Source organism: Taudactylus pleione, unplaced genomic scaffold (assembly GCF_031769625.1).
Source record: "Taudactylus pleione unplaced genomic scaffold, aTauple2 ptg000530l, whole genome shotgun sequence".
Taxonomy (NCBI): Eukaryota; Metazoa; Chordata; class Amphibia; order Anura; family Myobatrachidae; genus Taudactylus; species Taudactylus pleione.
The window spans coordinates 56,709-67,901 of record NW_028284932.1 but is presented as its reverse complement, the minus strand read 5'-3'; the positions used below and the strand labels follow the sequence as shown (position 1 = coordinate 67,901).

The 11,193-nt window shown below is 44.8% G+C and overlaps 1 protein-coding gene across 1 annotated transcript in view; it reads right to left on the bottom strand.

The window, feature by feature from the left end:
- Positions 1–2,496: 2,496 nt before the first annotated feature.
- TBX22 (T-box transcription factor 22) overlaps positions 2,497–11,193 on the bottom strand; it is a 49,814-nt gene continuing 41,117 nt past the window's right edge. Inside the window, exon 8 of the mRNA XM_088450841.1 lies at positions 2,497–3,510. Within this exon, the coding sequence (XP_088306967.1) occupies positions 2,930–3,510 (581 nt within the window). The 3' untranslated portion in view covers positions 2,497–2,929. The remainder of the gene's footprint in view (positions 3,511–11,193) is intronic.

The following is an 11,193-nucleotide window of genomic DNA, read 5'->3' as shown; positions in this document are numbered from 1 at the left end:
ACAGAGTGACGCGGTGGCCGCGGGGCATGCTGGGAGGTATCCGATTGGATCCCTCATACCAGCGCGATGCGGTAGAAGCCCATAAGCTTCTATAGGGTAATGCCAGCAAAAGCTGGCGTTGCTCTCCGCGTCCGAGCCCGGCGGCCACACAATAGTACATATGGAAAATGCGGTTAAACCCCCAAAATGGGGATTTTATTGCATTTTCCATTTAGTACATCCCGCCCAAATGCTGTTACTGTTAGTGGGTGACTGGTTCAGGGGTTCGCGCACAGGGCGGTAAAATCAGCGCTAACTAGACGCATTGGCCAAACTCCTACTTTAATAGCGCTGGTAGCACATTCTAATAACGTCCTCATAGCACAGTGCTCTGCGTACTGAGTGCTCCCACAAAACGCCATTGTATGTAACCAAACATGTATGTACGGCGGAACGAGCGCTTCTCATAAACCGTGCGCACCAGTCCTCTATCTTACATTATTTTTGGACTAAAGGGGGGGATGGGCTGCACAACCTAATTACAACATTATAAGAGGTGCTACCATGCTGAGACCTGTAGTTCTATGGGGGGATTCCGATGCACACTCTAAGCACCAAGAACAATAAATATCAAAAATATATAATAAATTATCAATTAACATGGTGTTATATAGAGGTTCTTAGTACATGTTTGACCACCTACCACTTCTCGGTGACCTCATCAGTTGGGTCCCTAACATCCCTAATACTGACACATTGTATACATTTTTCTAGAACTTACCTGTAATAGTGCCCATTACATATGTGTACTGCAATGCAAGGACCAATACTAATTAAAATCACCTGGGGCAGGTAGGAGGCGTGCCCACCTGATGAGGTCACTGTGGCCAGTCCAAAGGGCCGAGTCCCGTAAATTGGAAGTGTTGCTGTGGCACAGCAAACCTGAGCTAACGCTGATAAGAGGACTCTATAGGTACCTGTAGGTACAGTATGTGTCCTGAATATTCAGCGATACCATAAAGTCCCCAGGTTCCATAGCTCCATAGGATGATGGAGCGTAGGGGTTCCCTCCTGAACCTAGGCACCTTTAGGAGCTGGTTCAGAGATTGGAGATAGAGGATAGGCCAATGAGGACCATTCAGCCTCTGCACCAGAAAGAAAGTAGAATAACCAGTCCCTCGCAGGGAAATATATATATCTTTTTTTAATATATATAACAGCTTCATAATGGGGGTAAGGCGCCATCAGGGAGATTCTTAGACACTTTAGGGAGTCAGGGAGATTGCTACTATTTCAGGGAGTCTCAGGGAGAGTTGTATGCCTTAAGGGCCTATGTACTAATAAACGTAAAACTGCTGCAATTATTAAGGATCCGTTCCCTGGGGCATATCTTCATTTTTAATGATAATATTCTCGCTATGAACAAAGAGGAACTTGCAGGGACAGTGGTTGCGGTAACCGCTGTCCCTGTGAGTTATATCCCCAGCATTTTGTAGAAGTCTTTCATGTTTGTGAATGACCTCTCCCCGGGGGAAGCTGACACTACGCAAGCGCAAAATATCAGTTTCCACCGCCGACCAGAGGCTGCGGGGAGAGATCAGAAAATCTCCTAAGCCTTCATAGACTTAAAGCTGTTTAATCCATCTGAAGTTTTGGCTAAACGGGGTCAAACTACAGGTGTCAGATCGTAGTCCCCACTGATAATAATGGGACTGCGATCTACAACGCTAATTAATACTTTGCCGGAGATCTCTGTGACATCTCCTGCATTATAATATTAGTACATAGCAACGATACATAACATTAGCCAGAAACTGCAGATTCTACATCATTTTATGAAAAAATAAACCTGATACAGTCTCTATGCTGTGAACACAAAACATAAGATATAAATTCACTTCCGCAATCAGGGCGTGATTCAGAGATGGACAGTAATGATATTGCAGCTGTATTCTCTCACGGATCGCAGTTGCTAAAATATGCTAATGTTATCTAAAGCGCAGCCGGGCATAGGGACGCCCACTACTGCCTTCTCACATCCGTCCGATGACGTGCAACAGCGTAAACATCGGTAACATCAACGCACATCGGCCAGTCACACAGCATGTACGCCAAGTCTGACCTGCCGCATACAGTGCAGCTCTCCTGACACACTGAGCTCTCATACTGCGCAGGAGATCACAATGGCTAATTTATGTACGCCCATGTAACGCGTTTAAATGGTCAGACACACCTGCGTTGTTCTAACAACACCCCCATTACCACCCCCCAAACACTGACAACCTGTCACTCACTTTGCGAATGATTCCTTTATACAAACATAGTCGCAAAACAATCGCTCGTACTGCGTAAATATCTGCATTGCGTCCATTTCTGGGCCCTTATTGCACTTCATTATTATATATGTCTAGATGTAATATCTCCAGTCACGGTATATACAATAATATATCATTTTTATTTAATGATCATTTTATTAGCAAAACAAGAAGCATCGAGTCGCCATTTTCACTTGTGCAAAATAATTATTTCAGCTTTTTCTTTTTCTTGCTAATGACATTTTGCGCATTTTGCTGTGCGCACCATTAGCAGATCTTCATGATTTGTATAATAATGAGAATTATCAGACATGTTGCCGGCAGTTGGTATATGGCAATAAAACAAGGACGGATTATTATAAGCAAATAAAGATACTGTAACTACTCTATGATACATGAAATGTCAGCGTACCTGCAAGTCTAGTACCGGAAACGGACGTGTTCTTGGCGCATGGTATAGCCATTACATTATAATATGTACTAAATATTATTATGGTCTCCAGGAGCCGACTGTATCTTTAACAATCAGAAAGTCATGTCACCAGATCATCCGCTGGAGTGATTCTTCTTCTATACATTATTGCGGCGCAGAACCGCGTGAGGAGGTGCATTGTCATTATGTTCCCAATGTTCAACTACTGGCAATGGTTGACGTGTGGTGGCCAGTGGGGGTTACTGGGTCGTACGTCTCTAAACGAGCTGGGAAAACTGTCCGTCATCTTTAAGTGGTTTGCTGCGGTGATCAAGTGCGACGGCATGGAGAGGTTGTAACCATAAAAGCCGTAGGGAGGATGTAAGGAGCAGCTGAGGGCTTCCCGGGCAATAGCCGTGGAGGGGAAAATGTTCCCAGATGTGGGCAATCTGTAGAACATCTGACTGGCAGGGGATGAGGCTTGGACGCAGTGCCCCTTGAAGCTTTCCAGTTTGCTGGTTTTGGAGATGCCAAATGAAGACAAGAGGGGTACATCCACCATAAGCGGAGGGAGCGCCTGGGCGCCAGGCCCCCCCTGTTTATCCAGACTCGGTAACAAGAAAGAGCGCTGTCTCAGGACACCAGCCGGGCAGATCTTGTAGCAGAACGGCAGATAGTTCTCTGAGCACGGGATGCCGAGGTTACAGGGGGGCAGGTGGAACGTAGGAGGGGAGCAGGATGGAGAAAGCAGAGGAGATGGAGCCCCGCCAATGGAGGTGATGGGTGAGGAACCCGAACTGCCTCCTGGGAAGATACATGACACAAATTATACCAACTCTACTTAGTAATAATAATAATAATAATAATAATAATAATTACAATTATGATAAAAAATTGTGAATATTTTCCCTATATTCCAAGTCACTAAAGGCAGCACAGTGGCACAGTGGTTATCATTACATTCTCATAACACTGCAAATATGAATTCAATCTGCAAAACAGACCATATCTGTGTGGGGTTTGTATGTACTCCCCATATTTACGTGGGTTTCCTCCAAGTGATCCAGTCTCCTCCCACACTCCAAACACATGCTGGTCCTGCTCACAGATATCTACATTTGGTTTGGAAAGGCACCCGGGCAGCTGATATCTATATGGGAGTGCCGCACTCTGGGGCATTATATATAACGTTGTCAGTTTATCCCCAGGTGCTCATTACTGACATCCCTGGCTGTGGTTCTGTCTCTATAAGCCAGGACCCATACTCACAACATTTGTGTGTTAGCTGGAGCCAAATGTGGCAGAGCAAAGATCATATATCTGAGAGGGGATCGGTATGAATGAGCCCGGCGGTCGACATCCCGACGCCAGCAGGCCGAACAGCAGAGATCCCGACGGAGGTGAGTAAACTACCAAACCCTCCCCTCCCCCCCTAGCCCTCCTTTAGGGGTGCCTAACCTCCCCCCTTAGTGCCTAACCCTAACCATCCCCCGGGGGTGCCTAACCCTCCCTTCCCCCAGACTAACACTAACTGGGGGGGTACCCAGTGTAGGACTGGGGAATGAAGCGCCCACCACGGTAATACAGTGATATGGGCCCATACTTAGGGGTGTGGCCAGCCTCCAGAGGGGGTCTGGGCCCCTTTAAATATATATATATATATATATATATTGTGATAGGATCGTTGGTAAAGTGGTCTGTGGCAGGTACATTTGTCCCCAGATTCCTGTCTTATGTGTTTTAAACCTCCAGGAGAAAGTCTGCAGTGTAGCAGGCTTGAGTCTCGGCTTTTTGAAAAGACGGTTTGGGACCTGGGGGTTGAGGGTGAGAGGAGAGGGAGGGCTCCACCCATGGCCACTCCAGGTTTTGGTTCTCTTAGCCTGGTATCAGGTTTGTTAGTTTTCCACCTGAGAGTGGCCAATATAAGCCTACTGTGTTGAGGGCTGATTGTCTCACCTGGGAGAGCAGACAGGGAGTTTGCTCAGAGACCCTTGGACACCTATCTGTGAGTGTTGTGCTGTGCCTTTGTTGCTGGCGAGGGCATTAGGCCCTGCCAGGTTCTGGTAGTGAGGGAACCACCTGTGAAGTTAGTGCCCCGACAGGGCTAGGATTTATATTTATGTTTTCTTTATGTTTGTTTCTGACATTGTACAATAAAGACTGGCGCCGACCAGCTTGTACTCACATCCAGACTGGTGTGCTGCTTCCCTGCTGCTGTGTGTGTGTGTGTAAGGAAGGAGACCTCTACCCAGGAGAGGGACCCCCTAACCTAACTGTGTCACAAAATATATATATATAGTAATTACTGCTAGTGAATGCATGATAATGTACCAGATTAATAACCACAGTGCTTGCAGAAAATACACAATAGTCCAGTGCAGTATTATTCAAGTAAACAGTCTGGAACCTGATCCCTAAAGAAGGGGGTGGGCACTCAGGCACTGGGGCCCTGTGGGCCAGTCCGACCATGGGGGTGCTAACCCTAAATACCCCCGGGGAGCCCTAAACCTAATCCTCCCTCCCCCCACGGCTATGAGGAAGCACGGACTGTACATACCTCATTCGGTCCCGCGTCATTCTCCATGCCGCCGTTGGGATTATTATAGGCGTCGGTATTTCGATGCCGATCAATAATCCGTTGCCGGCATTCTGTGCTGGGCTGATCTATTGCAGTGTGTACAGTATATAATATAATGTTATATAACACAGAGCACATAGGGACCCTCACACCTGTACATTATATACTGCTGGTCTCCCTCCTCTGTCCTGAGCACTGGGATGTAGGGGATGATATATTGCAGTGTGTACAGTATATAATGTAATGTTATATAACACAGAGCACATAGGGACCCTCACACCTGTACATTATATACTGCTGGACTCCCTCCTCTGTCCTGAGCACTGGGATGTAGTGGATGATATATTGCAGTGTGTACAGTATATAATGTAATGTTATATAACACAGAGCACATAGGGACCCTCACACCTGTACATTATATACTGCTGGACTCCCTCCTCTGTCCTGAGCACTGGGATGTAGGGGATGATATATTGCAGTGTGTACAGTATATAATGTAATGTTATATAACACAGAGCACATAGGGACCCTCACACCTGTACATTATATACTGCTGGGCTCCCTCCTCTGTCCTGAGCACTGGGATGTAGGGGATGATATATTGCAGTGTGTACAGTATATAATGTATTTATATAACACAGAGCACATAGGGACCCTCACACCTGTACATTATATACTGCTGGGCTCCATCCTCTGTCCTGAGCACTGGTATGTAGGGGATGATATATTGCAGTGTGTACAGTATATAATGTAATGTTATATAACACAGAGCACATAGGGACCCTCACACCTGTACATTATATACTGCTGGGCTCCCTCCTCTGTCCTGAGCACTGGGATGTAGGGGATGATATATTGCAGTGTGTACAGTATATAATGTAATGTTATATAACACAGAGCACATAGGGATCCTCACACCTGTACATTATATACTGCTGGGCTCCCTCCTGTGTCCTGAGCACTGGGATGTAGGGGATGATATATTGCAGTGTGTACAGTATATAATGTAATGTTATATAACACAGAGCACATAGGGACCCTCACACCTGTACATTATATACTGCTGGGCTCCCTCCTCTGTCCTGAGCACTGGGATGTAGGGGATGATATATTGCAGTGTGTACAGTATATAATGTAATGTTATATAACACAGAGCACATAGGGACCCTCACACCTGTACATTATATACTGCTGGGCTCCCTCCTCTGTCCTGAGCACTGGGATGTAGGGGATGATATATTGCAGTGTGTACAGTATATAATGTAATGTTATATAACACAGAGCACATAGGGATCCTCACACCTGTACATTATATACTGCTGGGCTCCCTCCTCTGTCCTGAGCACTGGGATGTAGGGGATGATATATTGCAGTGTGTACAGTATATAATGTAATGTTATATAACACAGAGCACATAGGGACCCTCACACCTGTACATTATATACTGCTGGCCTCCCTCCTCTGTCCTGAGCACTGGGATGTAGGGGATGATATATTGCAGTGTGTACAGTATATAATGTAATGTAATATAACACAGGGCACATAGGGACCCTCACATCTGTACATTATATACTGCTGGGCTCCCTCCTGTGTCCTGAGCACTGGGATATAGGGGATGATATATTGCAGTGTGTACAGTATATAATGTAATGTAATATAACACAGGGCACATAGGGACCCTCACACCTGTACATAATATACTGCTGGACTCCCTCCTCTGTCCTGAGCACTGGGATGTAGGGGATGATATATTGCAGTGTGTACAGTATATAATGTAATGTTATATAACACAGAGCACATAGGGACCCTCACACCTGTACATTATATACTGCTGGGCTCCCTCCTCTGTCCTGAGCACTGGGATGTAGGGGATGATATATTGCAGTGTGTACAGTATATAATGTAATGTTATATAACACAGAGCACATAGGGACCCTCACACCTATACATTATATACTGCTGGGCTCCCTCCTCTGTCCTGAGCACTGGGATGTAGGGGATGATATATTGCAGTGTGTACAGTATATAATGTAATGTTATATAACACAGAGCACATAGGGACCCTCACACCTGTACATTATATACTGCTGGGCTCCCTCCTCTGTCCTGAGCACTGGTATGTAGGGGATGATATATTGCAGTGTGTAGAGTATATTATAATGTAATGTTATATAACACAGAGCACATAGGGACCCTCACACCTGTACATTATATACTGCTGGGCTCCCTCCTCTGTCCTGAGCACTGGGATGTAGGGGATGATATATTGCAGTGTGTATAGTATATAATGTAATGTTATATAACACAGAGCACATATGGACCCTCACACCTGTACATTATATACTGCTGGGCCCCCTCCTCTGTCCTGAGCACTGGGATGTAGGGGATGATATATTGCAGTGTGTACAGTATATAATGTAATGTTATATAACACAGAGCACATAGGGACCCTCATACCTGTACATTATAAACTGCTGCGCTCCATCCTCTGTCCTGAGCACTGGGATGTAGAGGATGATATATTGCAGTGTGTACAGTATATAATGTAATGTTATATAACACAGAGCACATAGGGACCCTCACACCTGTACATTATATACTGCTGGGCCCCCTCCTCTGTCCTGAGCACTGGGATGTAGGGGATGATATATAGCAGTGTGTATAGTATATAATGTAATGTTATATAACACAGAGCACATAGGGACCCTCACACCTGTACATTATATACTGCTGGGCCCCCTCCTCTGTCCTGAGCACTGGGATGTAGGGGATGATATATTGCAGTGTGTACAGTATATAATGTATTTATATAACACAGAGCACATAGGGACCCTCACACCTGTACATTATATACTGCTGGGCTCTCTCCTCTGTCCTGAGCACTGGGATGTAGAGGATGATATATTGCAGTGTGTACAGTATATAATGTAATGTTATATAACACAGAGCACATAGGGACCCTCACACCTGTATATTATATACTGCTGGGCTCCCTCCTCTGTCCTGAGCACTGGGATGTAGGGGATGATATATGGCAGTGTGTACAGTATATAATGTAATGTTATATAACACAGAGCACATAGGGACCCTCACACCTGTATATTATATACTGCTGGGCTCCCTCCTCTGTCCTGAGCACTGGGATGTAGGGGATGATATATTGCAGTGTGTACAGTATATAATGTAATGTTATATAACACATAGCACATAGGGACCCTCACACCTGTACATTATATACTGCTGGGCTCCCTCCTCTGTCCTGAGCACTTGGATGTAGGGAATGATATATAGCAGTGTGTACAGTATATAATGTAATCTTATATAACACAGAGCACATAGTGACCCTCACATCTGTACATTATATACTGCTGGGCTCCCTCCTCTGTCCTGAGCACTGGGATGTAGGGGATGATATATTGCAGTGTGTACAGTATATAATGTAATGTTATATAACACAGAGCACATAGGGACCCTCACACCTGTACATTATATACTGCTGGGCTCCCTCCTGTGTCCTGAGCACTGGGATGTAGGGGATGATATATTGCAGTGTGTACAGTATATAATGTAATGTAATATAACACAGAGCACATAGGGACCCTCACACTTGTACATTATATACTTCTGGGCTCCCTCCTCTGTCCTGAGCACTGGGATATAGGATATGATATATTGCAGTGTGTACAGTATATAATATAATGTTATATAACACAGAGCACATAGGGACCCTCACACCTGTACATTATATACTGCTGGGCTCCCTCCTCTGTCCTGAGCACTTGGATGTAGGATATTATATATAGCAGTGTGTACAGTATATAATGTAATCTTATATAACACAGAGCACATAGGGACCCTCACACCTGTACATTATATACTGCTGGCCTCCCTCCTCTGTCCTGAGCACTGGGATGTAGGGGATGATATATTGCAGTGTGTATAGTATATAATGTAATGTATATAACACAGAGCACATAGGGACCCTCACACCTGTACATTATATACTGCCGGGCTCCATCCTCTGTCTTGAGCACTGGGATATAGGGGATGATATATTGCAGTGTGTACAGTATATAATGTAATGTTATATAACACAGAGCACATAGGGACCCTCACACCTGTACATTATATACTGCTGGGCTCCCTCCTCTGTCCTGAGCACTGGGATGTAGGGGATGATATATTGCAGTGTGTACAGTATATAATGTATTTATATAACACAGAGCACATAGGGACCCTCACACCTGTACATTATATACTGCCGGGCTCCCTCCTCTGTCCTGAGCACTGGGATGTAGGGGATGATATATTGCAGTGTGTACAGTATATAATGTAATGTTATATAACACAGAGCACATAGGGACCCTCACACCTGTACATTATATACTGCTGGGCTCCCTCCTCTGTCCTGGGCACTGGGATGTAGGATATGATATATTGCAGTGTTGTACAGTATATAATGTAATGTTATATAACACAAAGCACATAGGGTCCCTCACACCTGTACATTATATACTGCTGGGCTCCCTCCTCTGTCCTGAGCACTGGGATGTAGGGGATGATATATTGCAGTGTGTACAGTATATAATGTAATGTTATATAACACAGAGCACATAGGGACCCTCATACCTGTACATTATATACTGCTGGGCCCCGTCCTCTGTCCTGGGCACTGGGATGTAGGGGATGATATATTGCAGTGTGCATAGTATATAATGTAATGTTATATAACACAGGGCACATAGGGACCCTCACACCTGTACATTATATACTGCTGGGCTCCCTCCTCTGTCCTGAGCACTGGGATGTAGGGGCTGATATATTGGTGTGTGTACAGTAAATAATATAATGTAATATAACACAGAGCACATAGGGACCCTCACACCTGTACATTATATACTGCTGGGCTCCCTCCTCTGTCCTGAGCACTGGGATGTAGGGGATGATATATTGCAGTATGTACAGTATATAATATAATGTAATATAACACAGAGCACATAGGGACCCTCACACCTGTACATTATATACTGCTGGGCTCCCTCCTCTGTCCTGAGCACTGGGATGTAGGGGATGATATATTGCAGTGTGTACAGTATATAATATAATGTTATATAACACAGAGCATATAGGGACCCTCACACCTGTACATTATATACTGCTGTGCCCCCTCCTCTGTCCTGAGCACTGGGATGTAGGGGATGATATATTGCAGTGTGCATAGTATATAATGTAATGTTATATAACACAGGGCACATAGGGACCCTCACACCTGTACATTATATACTGCTAGGCTCCCTCCTCTGTCCTGAGCACTTGGATATAGGGGATGATATATTGCAGGGTGTATAGTATATAATGTAATGTTATATAACACAGGGCACATAGCGACCCTCACACCTGTACATTATATACTGCTGGGCTCCCTCCTCTGTCCTGAGCACTGGGATGTAGGGGATGATATATAGCAGTGTGTACAGTATGTAATATAATGTTATATAACACAGGGCACATAGGGACCCTCACACCTGTATATTATATACTGCTGGGCTCCCTCCTCTGTCCTGAGCACTGGGATGTAGGATATGATATATTGCAGTGTGTACAGTATATAATGTAATTTTATATAACACAGAGCACATAGGGACCCTCACTCCTGTACATTATATACTGCTGGGCTCCCTCCTCTGTCCTGGGCACTGGGATGTAGGCGATGATATATTGCAGTGTGTACAGTATATAATGTAATGTTATATAACACAGAGCACATAGGGACCCTCACACCTGTACATTATATACTGCTGGGCTCCCTCCTCTGTCCTGAGCACTGGGATTTAGGGGATGATATATTGCAGTGTATACAGTATATAATGTAATGTTATATAACACAGAGCACATAGGGACCCTCACAC